Source organism: Macaca mulatta, chromosome 15, assembly GCF_049350105.2.
Source record: "Macaca mulatta isolate MMU2019108-1 chromosome 15, T2T-MMU8v2.0, whole genome shotgun sequence".
Lineage (NCBI taxonomy): Eukaryota > Metazoa > Chordata > Mammalia > Primates > Cercopithecidae > Macaca > Macaca mulatta.
In genome coordinates this window covers 44,784,199-44,802,299 of record NC_133420.1, presented here as the reverse complement: position 1 = coordinate 44,802,299, position 18,101 = coordinate 44,784,199, and the positions used below count along the sequence as shown (strand labels likewise).

The 18,101-nt window shown below is 51.6% G+C and overlaps 1 protein-coding gene across 13 annotated transcripts in view; it reads left to right on the top strand.

Annotated features, from left to right (window-relative positions):
• Window positions 1-18,101, top strand: part of RGS3 (regulator of G protein signaling 3) — a 133,548-nt gene that overhangs the window by 59,388 nt on the left and 56,059 nt on the right. For all 13 annotated transcript variants that reach the window (XM_077968301.1, XM_015117029.3, XM_028834959.2 and 10 more), the window contains 3 exons: window positions 980-1,091; window positions 7,223-7,266; window positions 14,866-14,988. In XM_077968301.1, the coding sequence (XP_077824427.1) occupies window positions 980-1,091; window positions 7,223-7,266; window positions 14,866-14,988 (279 nt within the window). The remainder of the gene's footprint in view (window positions 1-979; window positions 1,092-7,222; window positions 7,267-14,865; window positions 14,989-18,101) is intronic.

The following is an 18,101-nucleotide window of genomic DNA, read 5'->3' as shown; positions in this document are numbered from 1 at the left end:
ATATAATTAATAAGATTTTGTTTTATTTGGAGAATCTAAAATTGGATTTTATTGCTTTTGACTAAAGTCCGCTGCAGGATTTGCAAAACAAAGAACAGTATAATCTTCAGTGGCATTAGAGGATCAAGTGGATTTTCTTAGCATAAAAATATGCTGAGCGTGCCTGTTGGTTTACCTATGAAGTCTAAGAATAGCCTCTGCCTTTATTTTTGGAGCAGCTAATGCATAAAAGAGATAAAAGTGATGTGCATGTCTGTACTAGAGTGTGAGTAACTGGCTGTTTCTTGAACTGATTTCTCATTAATGCAATTAAACTTATCTGCAAGGAATTTGGTAATATTAGCTCACATTGTGTGGCGCTTTACTCAGTCTGCAAAGAGCTTGTGGAAGGAGCTTGTAAGAACGCCAGGCAGGGACTCTTCTCCCTGTTTGGACTGTTAAGAAAACTGAAGGGGTTAGGGAGTTTAAGCCAATTTTTTTGTGGCCAGTTAGTGGCAGAGCTGGGGTAGGAGTCTCCTGACTTCTGACTCTCAAGTCCAGTGCTCTTTCAGCCAGACACTTACAGCAGAATAAAAGCAAATATGGAAAATCTTACAGCTTAAGGGTGGCTCCAAGCCCCAGGTGCTGGGCTGGAGACTCCAGGAGCATTTGGTCAGAGAGGTAGGCCTAGGGGATCAGGCTGTGAAGAAGCTTGTAGAGACCAGCTGCCATGAGGGCCGCTTTCCCCCCTTCTGTTTGCTTTTTTCCTACTTTGAGGAGTAGAAGTATAGGAAACTGGAGGGTGGTGGGGCCATCTTGACTGCAGGTCAGGTCTGCCCTTGGCTGATGCTGTACTGAGCACTGCTCCTGGTCCTGTGTGAGATGATGAGGATGTGTTACCTGGGGAGGCTGTGGCTCCCCACCTTCTCGGGGAGGTTGTGGCTCCCAGCCTCCAGAGGACAGCAAAGTAGCCAGTTCTGTTTGCTCTCTGTCAACCCAGGTGACATTGTTTGCCTATTCGGACCTGCTGCTCTTCACCAAGGAGGACGAGCCTGGCCGCTGCGACGTCCTGAGGAACCCCCTCTACCTCCAGAGTGTGAAGCTGCAGGAAGGTAAGCAGATGCTCTAGGTGCCTGGAGCCCCTCTCAACTTGCCCCAGTCCCTCTGGGCAGCCCTCTGGGCCCTGGCTGCCAGTCATCCACAGGGCACTGGAGTGTGTGCTGCTGGGCTCTGTCCATGGGCCAGTAGGTCTCAGACACTGGCATTTCTTCCAGGCTGGTAAGCCTTCTGATATACCTGAGCTTTTCAGGGAAGTTTCTATTCTAGAGACTTTCCAGGAAGGCTATGGGTAGGAGGAGCTTTGGATTCAGACAGACCTGTGTTCAAATCTTGGCGCTGTCCCTCCATACCGGGATGACTGTGGGCACTTTTCTCAGCCTCTCTGAGCCTGTTTCCTCCTGCATAAATAGGGAGAAAAATAGTCACTCACAAGGTTGCTGTGAAGATTAAGCTAGGTCATAAATGCAAAGTGCCTGGCCCATAACAGGTGCCCAATAAATACTTGTTGCCACCCACTCACCCTACAGATCTGTGGACAGAGACCGCAACTTGGCCCTACCCAGCTACATGGTCCTGCAGAGCCCAAGCTGCTGGGCCTCAGGCGCATGTGGGAGCGTGGAGGGAATTTCTAACCCAAACTTTCCACCATGCCCTCCACTCGTGAGAGGGGAAGCCAGCTGGGAGTATCTGTCGGTGGTTTGGTTTGGCGCCTGAGGTCTCCGCTGAGAGGGGCTCGGTTTCCTCTCCCAGATCATGAAAACAACAGACCTGTCTGAGGATGAGTGACAGGGGCAGAGAGGAAAATATTACCCAGTGAAAGAATTCTGTTTTGGCGGGGTTTGCTCCGGGAAAGCTTCCTGGCTGTTTGCAAACTATCCTGTGTGCTCAGTGCCCGAGTATTCCTCCTCCTCGGAAACCCATTCAGTGTGAGAACCTCCACTCTCACTTCCCCACAGGAAGCCACTGACAACTTCTCCATCTCGGGCTCTGGCCTTTCCCCTGCCCATGGAAGGGAAAAGCAAGTCACCTCACTGGGTCAGCTCTTCCCTCCAGGCGGGCTCAGCCTGACCACGGGGCAGTGGGAATGAGCTGCCTGAGCAACCCAGTTCCAGCACTGGCGTTCCCAGAGTTCCCCATGCCTGCTGGAGGCAAGCAGGTTGGAGCTCCAGTGGCCTCTGTTTCTGGGCTTCCGTGCCATCCTCTCCATACCCCCCAGCCCCTCTCTGGCTCTGTCACACCCAGCTTCCCATATGCCCATTCTCCCTGTCGCTCCAGCCTGGCTGCAGTGTGCATATTCACACGTGCACTCACACTGAGTCCTTTCTTCTCCGCTTCCCCCTCCCTGGCCCCAGCCCAGACAGTCTAGGACCCTGTCACATTTGAGGGAGGAGCACTGGATGGGGCAGGGCTCAGTAATATGCGCTGGTTGGTATAAGTGGTACCCTCACTCTGTTTTGCACGTTACAAGACTGAGGCCATAACCCAGGACCCTGGCTTGCTCAGCTTCCTGCGAGGAGGGAGGGAAGAGAAGGCTCACACTGGCTGTAATTTGGGTGGACATGGAGGTTGTAGGAAGAAGGCAGTAGAGGAGCTGAGGGCAGTGACTGGGAGTCTGGGGTCTGGGTGTGGTGCTGCTGTGCTGTGCTGTGTGGCTTCAGCTGGCCCTTTCCCTTTGCCAGGCTTCAGTTTCTCTGACTGGGAACTAAGGGTGGGGCCAGCGCTCTGTGTCCCTCCCAGCTCTGACACCCCCACACAGAACCCCAGAGCTTGCTGTGAGCAGCTGGACCATGCCTATACTATCCTGCCTCTATCCCTCTGGGGGCTGGATGGGGAATTGGTTGGGATCTCCCCTTCTGGAGGCCCCAGGCCCAAGACTTGAAGCTAGGGGTGGGGTGTGCTCCATTCTCCACTGGGTGTTGGTCAAGGCGGGTGGTGTGGGGACTTGGGGTGTCACAGAGAGCCTCTCCAGGTGCTGAGCTATGTTTGAGCCGCAGCCTTGTGCAAGCCTGGCACTGTGGCTTCCTCTCCCTGCAGATGGAGTGCGAGCTGCACAAGGGCTGAGGATGGCCAAGGCAGCACTTCTCAGGAGAGACCACCATGGCCAGAAGAGCCCCTTGGGTTGGCGTGGGAGAGGGGCCTGTGTGTGTGCGTGCATGTGTCTGCCTGCCCTGGATTTTTTGGACAGATGGTTTGGGGCCGAACTCCAGGGAGCCTGAGAGCTGCTGCGAGGATGGAAATGGCTCTGTTTATAGGTGCACAATCCAACGCTTAGATTTCTTTCCAGGCACCGATGGAGCCCTTGCCTTCCCCCAGCTGCCCCCACTCCCCTGAGATAGGCTTGTGGGTCCAGAGGCTCATGGAAGTTTAGTGACCCCTTCTCCTGCAGTCCAAATTGGAGCCACAGGACCCAATGTTCTGAGTCCTGGCGTCCAATTTCCTGCCTGCCTCCCCTGTGCCCCAAGAGACCCGCTGCAGCAGCAAGGGCCTGAGGCTTTTAAGGGATGCATTTGGGACCTCAGCTGGAGCCTCTGTTGGCAGAATGGTCTCTGATTAATATTGCTCATGACTCCTAGGTTTCTTATTTGTCTCTTTCAAATCACCATGTATGCAGAATTCAATTTGGGGCAAAGAAGATGGCAAACAAGGAATGCACCCAACCTTTCTGGTTGTCTGGGGCTGGCAAGGGCTGCTCCCTGGCCGGGGAGAAGCAGCCCCACGCTAGGGACCAAGGTCTGCCTGTGTAACTTGTCTGAAGAGTCCTTAGCTCCATTGGCCAAGCACACTCCCAGGGCCTAGCCTGGGGCATGGAACACTGTGTGTGCCTAATCGATGTTTGTTGTGTGAATGAATGACTAAAAGAACAGAAGTGTTGCCTCAGTTCGGGAGCTGGGGGTGCACCTCTCCCCCAGGGTTCCTGGGTGGTAGTCACTTAAATCTTGTTGCCTCTGTCCTGCCCAGCCTCCCCCAGGCTTCAGCAGGGCCGAATGGCAGTGTAATGGGAACAGGCGGAGAGCTGGCGCTAACAATTGGGACATCTCCGGTCAGCCGGGGCCCATTGTGGTCTCTTCCTGCCTCTGCCGCCCTGCTGGCTTTGCTACTCTTTGTGTTGCTGCCTCCCAGGCGGCCAGCGTCACGCCCATAGTGTGTCTTTCTGGCCTGCTCTGGTGTCTCAGAAGTGGCCTGGAAATGTTCTGCTGCTTCTTGGGCTCTCCATTCACCTTGGAGCCAGGTAGGCAGTTGCAGAAAGTCAGTTGCATTGGTCTCAGCTGCTGCAATGTTTGGAGTTAACTCTTGGCTAGTCCCCATTTTCTGAGCGCGTCCTCAGAGCCCACATCAGTGATAGCAGTGCTGGGGTGGTAGCAGTGGAAGGGACACATTGCCACCTCTGGGGCTCATGGCCTGGTGGAATGTAGATGAGTAACCCATGGAGGGGTAGAAGTGTGACAAGGCAGGCAGTCCTCGGTTCAAAGCTTGGCTTTGCCACTTACTCACTGTATGTCCTATTCATGTTGTTCTCCCTCCGTGGGCCTCAGTCTCTATATCTGGAGAATGGAGACAATACCCCTCCTGCTTGCCTCAGACAGTGAAGGGGATTTGCTTAATTGTTGAGTTTTGGATCGCAGACCAGGTGAGTGAGGGCTCTGGGAAAGTGATGGAGGGGTCAGACCTGGGCCAGGAAGCTATCTGTGGGGTCCACCCAGCCCGTGATTGGGGATCCCTCCTGCATGGTCCATGTATTCCTTGCGGGAAGCGAGGCCCACTCTGGAACCCAGTGGCTAATTGTTGAATTTCAAAAGGGCCAAGGCAGTTGGAATGTTTAAAGGAAAACCCAGATGTGTGCTGCCGTTCTCCTCCCTCCTAGCCCCCAGTTCTAATGTTCTAGGAGGGGCAGAATTTCTCTCCTGGGTCAGCCCCTTGCAGCCTGCTTTTCTACAGCTGCAGCTCCTCTCTGGCACCCTTGGCTTCTTCAGTTTGTTGTTCTATTATGAGACTCTGAACCATGCTGAGTGCTGCCCCCATTCCATCCTCCTCTCAAAGTGCTGCCAGCACAAGGCTGTGACGTGGAACAGATTTCAGGGAAAGTTTGCAGTAATGCAGGGAGGTTGGGGAAGGAGGCAAGGGTGTCACAGCACAGAAAAGTTGTCAAGGCAATCCATCCACCATTCCCTGCCATAGGGAATATGTCTCAGGGAGTGTTCCCCCAACCTCAGCCTCCTATTTCCCTGAAGCTCTCATCTCCTGGGCTTTCCTCTCCCTTCTAGAACCTTCTCTTTTCTCGCTGCCAGCTTCTAACCCCCAAATTTCTGTTATTTTCTTACATAGATCTTTTTGACTCTCACTTGGCACTAGGATCTGCTTCTGGAAAGCCAAAGAAATGTCCCAGTGTGTTCTCTTAAACAAAAGAAACCACCTCCTCTTGTCTCTACCCTCAGCAACACAAGGAACCAGCAGAAGCTTTGAAATTACAGTTTTCTTAAACATGATGGACTTCTTAGGCAAGACTCCCTCCCTCCCCAGCCCATCACTAGGTGGGAAGAAGTAGAAAGACTTATTCTCCCTAAGTCTGAAGTGAACCCTCATTTACTTATGGGAGATTTTTTAATCTGGCTCTGGCTGGCAGCCCCTGACCCTAGGGATAGCTTTGTCTCAGAACTGCCCATATACTTTGCTTCAAGGGGCCCTGGACTTCACCCACACCAGGGCCCTTATTCACTGCTTTTCTTAGGAATTGACTTGACCCACAGTCTCTATTTTTATCTTGCTGTCTTCTCTTTGCAACTAATTTTGGTGTCTTTGACAATTTCTTTACTTCAAGTATGTGTTAAGGGTCCTACCTTGAGCTCAACACTAGTCTGGTGCCTTGAGAGGACAGAGGAGCTGGATAGGGCCTATGTGGTGGGCATCTGAGGTGGGGTGTGTAGTGGTGGGAGTGTGGGCTCTGGATCCAGCCTACCTGGGTCTAAATCTTGATTCTCTTTCTTACTCCTGGGCAAGTTACTCAATTCATCTGTGCCTCAGTTTTGTCAAGAGTCTTGGGTGAAAAGAGCCCTGCCTCCCAGGGGTTGTTGTGAGGGTCAAGCATATCCATGGGAAGCATAGGGAACAGTGGTTGGCATGGAGCACTGTGGTGCGCCAAGGTCCTATCCCTTTAAGCATTTACTGTTTCACGTGCTTGTGGTTGCTTCCCTCAACAATGACGGTTTGCCCAACGAGGCCCATTGCACGGTCACAGGGAGAACCATCCCGGGCCCATGCCCAGACAAGTGCCCTAAGTGGGAGTGCTGCCAGGCCCTGAAGAGTGGCTGCAGTGGGCAGGGCCAGTGTCCTGGAGGAAGGGAACAGTCTGCTTCTCCGCACTTGCTCTTCCTTGAACACAATTTGTACTTCTCTTGGAATGTCCTTTCTTCTCACCTTGAGTCCAAATTCAACAGGACCCTCCTTCAGGAAGCTTTTCCCAGAATCTGAGTGTCATCTCCTGGTCCTCCTGCTTCTGAAGCACTCTGAGCAATCACCTTCCCTCGGGGTTGACACTGGACCTTAGCTCCTCTGCTGGAGGAGGGAGTTCCCGACAGCCCTCCCAGATGCCTCCCAGGTAGAGAAGAGCTAGTGAATGGTTGCGACTGGGATCCTGGACCAGGGGTTAGAAGTCTCTAGGAAAACACACAGAGAGGTGAAGCCTGGGCCTGGAAGCCATCTCTGGGCTCCACCCAGTCTATGACTGCACAGCCCACCATTCCTTGGTGGAAAACAAGCCTCCCTATTGAATTTCAAAATGGCAAAGGCAGTTGGAGCATTTAAAGGAAAATCCAGATGTGTGCTGCCTCCAGGTCTCTCACTGCAGAAATCATGGAAGGGAGGAGGCCTCCTGGGATGGATGAGGGCTCCCTCCCTGTACCTCATGCCCAGAGGGTGCTCCTGGCTACCTCTCCTAGGGAGGAGATTTCAGCATTCCTAGGGCCAGGCTGACCCGCAGGCAAATGCCTTAGAGCTGTACATTACCCTGGTTAGTTACTTAGCCAATTTTCCTCCAGAGACTTCCCTGCCTCCCATGCCTGCCTCTCTCTTTTCCCGGGAGGTGCCGCCACACACAGCCTTCTGAGCAAGACAGCTGACTCTGCTGGAACAAACTACTGAGGCTCTTTAGCCAGTTCTAATGAAAATCTTACTTTTTGTTCCCTCAAAGGTTCTTCAGAAGACCTGAAATTCTGCGTGCTCTATCTAGCAGAGGTGAGTCCTTTCCTCTGGATTTGAGGAGAGAGATCTTGGACCTGGTGCTTGAGGGGAGACACTGGGCTGGGATCTAGACCAGTGTTCTAATGCCAGCCTCCACACCCACTTATGCCAAAGTCCTGGGCAAGGCCAGAGTAGCAGTTTTTTTTGCTAGGTAGAATAGGACTAGCTGTTCCTACCCCATGCCTCTCTTACCTCTGTGTTAAAGAGCAGTGGAAAGGAAAGTGCTTAGAACAGACCCCTGAGATTTTCTGTGCAGGACCTCCTGAACTGCAGGAATCTCAGTGGGGGTGTGGCTGGGCAGCTGTGCATCACCCTGCTTACTGGTTAATAGCCCTTCCTCTAGAGATCACCGTGATTCTTGCACCTGCCTCTTGCTTCCATGTTTCCCAGGAAGTACCACCCACGACCCCTCGTACAGGGTCTTGTCAGTGTTTCAAAAGGTCTGAAGGTATTTGTACCTTTACCTGGGCCAGATAATACAGGCTTCAGCAAACATCAAGTGTCTGGGTTTCAGTCTGGAATGATACCCACTCAGTGTGGTTGAGATTCCTGGTTATCTCAGTCTGATCAGAAGCTTAGATAGGCAGTGCTATGCCTTTGCTGAGCAACATCTGGCAAGTAACTTATTACTAAATATGGCTTGGTAGATAAAATATCATTCAGACTGGGGTTTCACTCAAGAGATCCTTGAAGATGAAAAAATTGCGAGCCACTGAGCTATACAAATACTTTTCAATTTTCAGTGAATTTTCTGTTCACTGCAGGGCAGTGTCTGTTCCAAGCAAGGATGCATTAGACACATTCCTGCCCTCTGCCTTCGCTTGTTTGTCTCATGCAACAGTCCAGGGAACTTGTTTTGTGGGAGGTGGGACATAGTCTGTATTGGGTGGCCAAGAGGAACACACCCCTTTGATAAGGAATTGTACACAGTTTGTGACTGAAAACCATTCCTTCAGTTTCTGGCTAAGAAGTGCAAGGCCAAGAGAGAGTCTTTCAACAGCCCCCTGGAGGAGAAGACAGTTGATGTGAAGTTAGCTTTAGCGGAGGGCAGAGAGTTCCAAAGAGGCAGTGGACACCGCTAGGGAACTGGGCTGCCTGAAATGCAGACCTGAGGACCAAGAGGGCATTGGATGTCCTCCCCTGTGTCAGCCACATTCCCCTTGGGGTACATGGCTGGTGGAAGTGGCTGGTGGAATCACTTCAGTGCTGGAGGGTGTTTAGTTCCACGGAGCCAACCAAGCAGAGAGGAGAAGCCATGACCAGGCTAGGCTCCTCCTCCAGCCTCACCACACTGGGTTCTGATTCTCTGGGGCAGTCCCTGAAAAGAGGCTCCAGGTTCTTTAATGCCAATAGAGCTTCCTGCCAGGTTGGGTTAGTGTTTCCCAGAGAAAAGGACTTCTGCTCTATTGGTTTCCTGGGATCTGTGATCTCCCAGCTTCCAGAGATTATGAAGGGATATTGATTTGGGGCTTTTTGTTTCAGTAAAGTGCCAGGTGATCTGATCCCCAGGGGCTGTGGGATTGAGCTTACAGGCAGCTAGAAGCCTCTCCCTTCTCTTAGTGGGTTGCTATTTAGGAGAAGCACATCTGTAATTCATGGAAGACAAGATGCCTGTTTGCTCTGTAGCCTGGGCCACTCTTAACATGGGTGGTTTTGGATCCTATCAAGAGCCTGAAACTCACATCTTAGTTGGAACTTCTGAAAAGTGATTTCTCTTCATTGCCTGACATGCAGGTGGCACCCAGAGAAGAAAAAGAGAATCAGGATTTGGAGACATTTTTTGACTCTGCATTGAGAAAGGCCCAATTGCCTGGGTGGTGGCAGCTCTGATTGTTCTCTAGCTGCAAGGTCCTGGGTGGTGTTATCCTAAAGTAGTCCTGGGCTCTGGGTCTCTATTGCCCGGAGAGGTGTGTTTCTCAGTTCCTGCAAATCCACTGGACAGATGCAGCCCACAGTTGGCTTCAGAACACAGGGGGCTCTGAAGTCAGTTGGGTCCATGGGCACATTGGTCGGGGACTATTCTCTAACCTAGACTCTGATGTTGGCTCCATTAATTTAAGAGTTTTGGAGTTAGGAAGACCTAGATTTGAATCTTGGCTCTTCCATTTTCTGAGTGATCTGGGGCAAGTTACAAACTCATCTCTGAAATGGGGCTGATGAGGCCTACCCTGCAGGGTTGTGGTAATGATTAAATGAGATTCAGTAAGACTTGCATCCAAAGCACTTAGCACAGAGCCTGGCACACAACGAGGGCTCAATAAATGGTAGCTACTGTTATTATCAATTTCAAAGTAAGGGGAAGGGCTTTTCATATTCATTTACTCTCCATTAGAGAAATCACAAATGATTTATTGGTCTTTTAAAAAGAAAGCTAAGAGGAATAGCTCATATTCTTTGTAATGTGCATATACAGTTATACAAATATGGTAAGATCACAGGCTCTGGAGGAGGCAGAAGACAAACAGTGAATCTCTCTCTCCCAAGACCTCCTGGGGCCAGTGACATAACCTCTTTGAGCCTTAGTTTTCTCATGTGAAAAATGGTAGCAGCTGCTTTCCTTCCTACCTATGTTATAGGGTCATTAGGAGAACTGAATTAAATGACAGAATTTTTATCAAAGCAAATGAACCAACTTAATTTATGGCTGAAGAGGTTTTGGTTTTTACAAAGATATAGTTAATTCAGGAGCAAGGAGGTAAGGCAAGAGGGGATTTTAAAGAGGTCAAGAGGAGCTTGGTGTCTGGTTGAATTTCAGGATGCCCGTGTTTAAATACACAGGTCTGTGCCCAGTGCTTCTGGGCCAGGGCCAGTGGATCTGAAAGGTCTGTGCTTGGCTGACCACTCCATAGTCAGGAGGCACCGTCTGAGTGAGTTACATGAAGAGGCCTTCAGGGCGGCTTATGGCCTTGACCCCAGAGCCTGGTATTGAGGGCACAGTGGACATCAGTGTTGAGACCGACGAGTTGGATCACACCCTGGATTAAAAGAGATGGGTTACTTGTGAGGGAAGCCAGGAAGGTAATGAGTGTCCCCAATTAGACAGATTTAGGCAGATGGGAATTCAGCCTCCCTGGAGGGAGCTGGCTTAGTGCTCTCTCTCTTGGCCTGGCCAAGAGAGAGAGACCAAAGCTTAGGTCTCCCAAAAATGTTTGCCCGTCTAAGCCAGCCAGTTCTGCCCCTGCCTTGGAAGCCTTCTGGGTCCTCTAGTATTACAGCTTCAAGCTCTGAGAGCCAGAGACCCAGCCCTACACTCTGCTGTTGAGACAGGCAATATGGTCACTATCTCAGGTGAAGAAATATGGCTTTCCGAAGGAGATTCCCATGGTGCAGGGCAGCGGAGGGTGGTTCTTGTGGTGTCAGTAAAACGGGCAAAATCACGGCTGTTACCTTGCAAAGTTGTTGGAAGAAGTGTCAAGGTATCACTGGTAAGTGTCTTAGCACTGTGCAGGGCATGGGATTTGAGGGGGCTGCCTCTGTATTGAGGGTAGGTGGCTCTCACTGTGAGAGGCCCTCCCAGCAAGGGGGGAACTTTTCCATACTTTTGTTGGGAGGGGGACCCCATCCTGGAGCTTAGAGCAGTGGACAGTTATCCAAAAAGCTGCCAGCGAACTCTGCAGCTGCTCTGAGACCCAGCTACCTACAGAATTTCTCCTGGAGGCTTTGCATTCTTGTTGCCTCTTGGTCTAGTCTGCAAGGGGAACATTCCTGCCAGCCACAGATATGGCAGCCTGACCAGGTGATGAGACCTCCCCAGGTGTTGGAGATGAGATCCCAGCATGTGGTTCTCCAAGGCTTTGAGCTGCAGCTCTGCTCCTCATTGGCGATGAGACTCGGGGAGGTCCTTAGCTGCTCTGAACCTTGGCCATTCCCTTCCATAAAATGGGGACAACAATCCATACCATCCCTGCCTCTTCACTGCATTGCCGAGATCAACATGAGGTCATGGCTGGGAAAGTTATTTTTCTTTTTTTTGAGACAGAGTCTCACTCTGTCACCCAGGCCGGAGTACAATGGTGCGATCTCAGCTCACTGCAACCTCTGCCTCCTGGGTTCAAGCGATTCTCCTGCCCCAGCCTCCCGAGTAGCTGGGATTACAGGTGCACACCACCATGCCTGGCTAATTTTTGTATTTTTAGTAGAGACGGTGTTTCATCATGTTGGCCAGACTGGTCAAACTCCTGACCTCAGATGATCCGCCTGCCTCGGCCTCTTAGAGTGCTGGGATTGCAGGCATGAGCCACCGCGCCCAGTTGGAAAATTCTTTTTAAAATTGATAGTTAGACAAAAGGAATTATTAGTAAGGCAGAATTCCTGCTTCAGAACAGAAAGAGAAGAGGACATGGAGGCTCAGAGAGATTAAGGAATGGGCTAAAGCCCACCCAGCTGGGTAGAAGCAGGACTGGGAGGCTTGGGCCAGGGCCAGGTTCATGGAGTGATGGCCTTTCCAAGCTGGAAGGGACCACAGTTCCTGCCTCACCCCCAACCTTTACATGAGAACACTGGAGACAGGGAGCAGAGGGCCTTCTGGTCAGCATCTGCCTCACCCGGCTTCTCCCTGGGAAATCTTGGGGTCTTCTGCTGGCCATATCCTTCCCCTGCCATGGGCTAGAGGGTTCTGGGCAGTGGAGGGAAGCTGTTAAGTGGAAGCTCCAGGAGTGCCTCAGCGCACCACCCAGTTCCCTGAAACCAGTGGGCAGGGCTTTCTTTCCTCTTTCCCCAAATGCTTTTAGGAAGATCAACTTCTGAGCACTTTTGGGCCTGAGAGGAATGGCTGGCACTCAACGTGGGATGTGCCTCCACTCTGAAGGGTGGCATTCCTAAGGGTTGGGTCGGATGCAGGGTAGAAGTCCCTAGATGCTATCATCTGATGCGATAGTCCACCCCAGCTCAAGACCTGCATTCGCTGTTTCTGGAACAGCTTCTCCCAAACATTGTTTTTGCTGGCCCCTTCTTACTGTTATGTCTTAGCTTAGCTTGTGTATTGGCCTGTATAAAAGGCCTGTATAAGAGGCCTTTTCTGATCACCTCAAGTACGACCTCTCCCTTTATGACCTTGATGACATTTTCACAAGTTGTAATTACAGCTGTCCCTCAGTATCCACCAGGGATTTGTTCCAGGACCCCACAGTTACCAAAGTCCAAAGATGTTCAAGTCCTTGATACAAAATGGGGTAGTATTTACATATAACCTATACACATCCTTCCATGTACTTTAAATCATCTTTAGATTACTTATAATACCTAATACAATGTAAGTGCTATGTAAATAGTTGCTAAACTGTATTGTTTAGGGAATAATGGCAGGAAAAGGTATCTGTACATATTTAGTTCAGATGAATTTTTTTTTTTTTTTTTTTTTTTGAGACAAGGTCTGCTTTGTCACCCAGGCTGGAGTGCAGTGGCACAATCATTGCTCACTGTAGCCTCAAGCTCCTGGGCTTCAGCAATCCTCCCACCTCAGCCTCCCAAGTAGCTGGGACTACAAGCGCACACCACCACACCCAACTAATTTTTTTTTTTTTAACTTTTGTAGAGACTGGGTGTCACTGTGTTTCCCAGGCTTGTCTAGAACTCCTGGGCGCAAATGATCCCCCTGCCTTGGCCTCCCAAAATGCTGGTTTATGGATGGGAGCCACTGTGACCAGCCTATAATATTTTTTCAAATAATTTTCATCCTCTGTTGGTGGAATCCATGGATGTAGAACCCATGGATAGGGAGGGCTATATATTATTTCTTTAATTGTTTATTTGTATAGATAATAAATATTGTTGTATTTGCCCCTGACCTGAGAACCCATGCTTAGTCTGTCTCATTTACCTCTTTATTTCCAATGCCTAGGACTGTCCCTAAGAGATAAATGTCTCATTTATCTCTTTATTTCCAATGCCTAGGACTATCCCTGTCACAGAGCAGGTGCTCAATAAATAGTTATTTTATTTTATTTTTTTTTCAAGGCTGAGTCTTGCTCTGTCACCCAGGCTGAGTCTGGCTTTGTCACCCAGGCTGGGGTACAGTGGTGTGATCCTGGCTTACTGCAACCTCTACCTGCCAGGTTCAAGTGAGTCTCCTGCCTCAGCCTCCTGAGTAGCTGGGATTACAGGCGTGTGCCACCATGCTGGGGAATTTTTGTATTTTTAGTAGAGACGAGGTTTCACCATGTTGGCCAGGCTGTTCTTGAACACCTGACCTCATGATCCACCCACCTTGGCCTCCCAAAGTGCTGGGATTACAGGCATGGGCCACTGCGCCCAGTCAATAAATAGTTATTAAACAAATGAATTGCTGAATAGTAATACTAGTGACTGTTTGTTGAGGCCTGATTGTTGTCCTCCTTGCTTGCCCTCCTAGTAGCTCTGAAAGCCAAGTGATGCCATTATATCCCCATTTCACAGGCAGCTTGGGACTTTCCTGAGGTTGGCAGCTGGGAAGTGGCCCAGCTCGGATTCAAACCAGGCCTGTCCAACTGCAAAATGAGAAAGGGCTGGATAGAAACACTGTCTTTTTTTTTTTTTTTTCTGTTCCAAGGGATCAGCTGATGCTCTTAGCTCCCTGGCTGAGTTCATCTAATCGTAGCCCTTTGGGGTTATAATCAAATTCCAGTGGAGGCAGACAGAGCTTGTAATCCCCTGATGAGAGTACCCGGTTGTGGATGGCAACCCTGGGCATGTACCACCATCCCTACCCCACCCCTAGCACACTCTGACTGCTTTAGGGGCGACTCTCTGGGTCCCTGAAGCTCCCTGGTGCTTGTGCCAAAGCTGACCTAGATTTCACCTCATCCCAGAAGTCCTTCCTGGCAACCAGAGCTTACCAAGGCCATTGCTTGCTAAGCACTATACGAGGCCTAGATGAAAAAGGCCTTTCTAGAAGGGGTTTATAGTTTAGTTGGGGAGAGGAGACTGTAGTACTTAACAAGGTTAAACAGTGAAGCGGGACCTAAATGTCAGCAGTGCCGGGGATGTTGCTGCCCTCGACTGAGCCGAACAGTCACTAATTAGACCGAGATCATATGCTGGGCAGTGGGGCTGCAAAGGGCCACATGACCCTGCCCGTCAAAGACTTTCCAGAGGGCCCTGAGTTGCTATTTGGGTTCTATTGGTATGCCCGTCCAACCACCCGTTCAGCCTTGGCCTTGGGATCAGAGGAGAGCGCTGTGAGGGAGATGGGTTCTGTGAGCCGGGGGAGGTGGGGAGGGTTCCTGGCTCCACAGAGCATCAGCCCGAGGCCCTGGCCCTCTGGGCTCCCCACGTGCTCTCCCAGCTGCTGCTTTGTGCTGCCTGCCCCTAGGGGTGACCTCATCGGCTCTGTCCTGCAGCTCTTCACAGGCTTCTGCTGTGTTGGGAGCCACTGCCTCCCTCCCCTCCCCCAACCTGTGGGCCAACAGCTCGCCAGCTGGCCCTTGAACCCACTTCCCTGCGCCTCTGGCTGCCTCGATGTCACTGGGGATTAGTGTGCATTTGCGGCTTTTGGCGGACACTCCCCTCCCGCCTGCAGCCTCACCCTCTGGAGCACAGGGATGGGCTTGGGCCTGGGAGCCCCCTGAACCAGGGAGCAGCCCTGACTGTCCATTTCTCTATTTTCCCTGACGTCAGAAGGCAGAGTGCTTATTCACTTTGGAAGCGCACTCGCAGGAGCAGAAGAAGAGAGTGTGCTGGTGCCTGTCGGAGAACATCGCCAAGCAGCAACAGCTGGCAGCGTCGCCCCCGGACAGCAAGGTAAGGGCCTTGACAGTGGCTGTGGCCTGACTGCCTTGTTTCCCCTCAGCCAGCCTGGACCCTTGAGCCTCTGCATTGAGCTGGGGGCCAGCCTGAGCTTCCAACTTGGCTCTGGGCAATGAGCTCTTGGCAAGTGGGGGCCTGTGCCCGAATGTCTCTCCCCCTTGGCATGTCATTGGGTCTGCTGAGTGGGTCTGACAGTGCTCACGTAGAGCGACAAAGCCAAATTAAGCGTGGCCCATCAGTTCTGCACTCTGTTCTTCGGTTTGCCTATGGCAAGGTTTAATTTGGGCTGGCCTCCCTGATGCTGCCTGGCATGTGTTCACCTCTGCCACTGGGTAGCCTGTGCCCAGGGGCAGCACACTGGTGTTTAACATTGGCCCCAGGCGGATGCGATAGAGGGGATGTTTGTGGCAGAAGCTGTTGTATGCTGTATAGTTCCATGTGGGCCAGAGCCAAGTATAGCCGACTGCTGGGGGCTGGGGACTGGCTGGCAGGAGCATCAGGGAAGATTAGAGACTCCCAGGGGGAGGCTGTTCTGGGCCAGGCACTGCTCAGCCCATCCAGTGCCTGGGGAGAGGGGATAGAATAGGAGCTGGACCACACAGCCTTCCCCTTTGACACTCCGATGCCAGCTACAACATACAGTTATATTACCTCATTTGTGAGTCATTCGGGTCCCTTCTCTTGCTAAGAGTGCTGGGCATTTGGGAATTGGGTCTGGTTGGCTGCAAAAGTTGCTGAGGTGGTTGCTCTGCTGGATCTGGGGGAAGAGGAGAGATGAAAGAGAGCTGCAGCCTATGAACTTGCTGGCCTTTTTGCTTCTCCCTGGTGCGCTCAGGCCCCCATGCCATGGGCAGCAGGCCTATGCAGGGGCAGTGGGGGTCAGGCCTTCTGAGGCAGGAGGTGGGGAAGAGGCAGTTGGCAACCTCTTCTGAGGGCCAGTGGTGGACAGCAGCTCCCCAGCTATTCCCGAAAGGAGTGAGGGTCTGAGAATTACATCATCTTAGCTGTGAACGTTCCCTTGTTTTACACTAGCTAGTGGCAAGAATAACTTGGATGAGGGAAGACAGTAGGAAGAGCACGGACTTCTGAGCCACCCTCTACCACCAACTGGCAGTGGGAACTTGGGAAAGTCACTTTGCTGCTCTGTGCTTTGATGTCCCCACCAGTAACCTGGGACAATAATCCTTCCCTCAAAGTGTTGTTGTGAGAATGAAATGAGAGGGTGCATATACGGGCTATAGCACAGTGCCTGGTATGCAGTAGGCACTCGCTCAACCATAGCTGTGGGGAATGCATTGCCCCCTGCCCAGCCCCAGGTGGTTTGTTGCAACACTGGCTGGTTGCCACTGTCAGGTTCTTCTACTGAGCAGAAACCTGTCACCATGCCTATAGGTTGCCCTGCCCCACTGATCCTGGGTTGGTCACAGTCAGAATCCAGGCCACTCTTCTTCATTGGGGTGGCCCCTGGGACGTCAAATGGCTGAACCCATGCCCTCAGTTTGTTTTCCTTTGGGCTTGTGCCTCCTCTTCTCGGGGAAAGAGCTCTTTGTGCCTCACCATCAGAGTTTGCTGACTTTGGAGTGTGTTAGCAGCAGCCTTCTCAATACCTTGGAGAATCTCTCCATCTTCAGGTTCGGGAGGACAGAGGGTGACTGAAGGCAGGCTGTTTCTGGGTCAGGCTCTGGTCCCTGAAGGGCTTTGGGCTTGGCTGGCTGACCCTGGAAGGGCCCGAGGGTTTGAGGCCTGGCTTCAGGGCCACACTAGGATGTATGGGAATCCTGGGCAGAGCAGTTTGGACACGTCTTCAAACCCAAACTCTTCAAATGCGTGTTCCATGGAGAAGCTGTGTGCTGGACAGGAGAAGGATGAAGGAGGGGGCCCGAGTGCTGGGACAGCCTCAGAATTATCTCCCAGGCCTAAGAACTGGGCCTGGCGCCACACCGGCACACCCCACTTGGGCCACCCTCCTCAGAAGCCCATGATATAACTGTCTTTTGTCAGGCAGGCCCTAGAGGTCTCACTGCTCAGCCTTCCCCATCCCTACCGCCAGCATGCACATGCAAAGAGTCTTAGCAACTTACTCCTTCTAGACACTTATGGAATGCTTCCTGAGAGGAATTCCAGTAAATATGATTCTCTCCAGCCCTAGGTAGTTCTAGCAGTGCTTTAGCAACCTTACTGACAGGGCCCACCTGGCTGTCCAGCTGGTCCACAGCATTGTCCACTTGTGCTCAGTTCCATCAGGTCCTGGCAGCCTCGGGCTGACCAGGAACCTCTTTACCAAGGGCTGGCCACTAAGGTCTCCGTCTCCAGGGCAGAAGAAGAAGGGCCAAGCAGAGCTCAGAGGCTGACTGCTTGCTCTTCAGGTGTAAGGGTCCTGCTGGACCGATTTGCTCTGAGATGGAGTGTTGCTCTGTCAGCCAGGCTGGGGTGCAGTGGTGCGATCTCAGGTCACTGCAACCTCTGCCTCCTGGGTTCAGGTGATTCTCGTGCCTCAGCCTCCTGAGTGGCTGGGACCCCAGGCACATGCCACCATGCCTGGCTAATTTTTGTATTTTTAGTAGAGATGGGGTTTCACCATGTTGGCCAGACTGGTCTCAAACTCCTGACCTCAAGAGTAGCACACCTTTGAATGGCTTTTCTGTGTTCTTTCTCCTTTCTGCGGATGCTCCACCTTCTGCTGAACAAAGGAAAACACTGCCTAGACCCCCCACCCTACCCCTGCCCCACCCAAATGCCTCTCAGGCAAAAAGGGGTTTGTAAGGCAACTCCCTAAACTCCCGTGCTCCTTTTAATAGTGTCTGCTGACACCCAGATGTGGGGGAGTCTTTAAATATCTTAAGAAATGTAAAGCTCTTCCCAAATTCACAAAACATAGTAAGTGCAATTTACCTTAAAGATGAAATATATGCTTGTTGGGAAGGTGGAGGGAGTCAGGGGAAGATGGACTTAAAGAACAGTTGGGAGGTCACACCCTTGCTGTGGGACCTTCAGCAGCCGCTGACTGCTGTGGCCTCAGTAGTCCCATCTGGGCACTGGGCCCATGGCTCTTTCTGTCTCTCCAAGCTTTGTGACTTTCGTGAAAGCCGAGGGCCAGGGGCCATCTA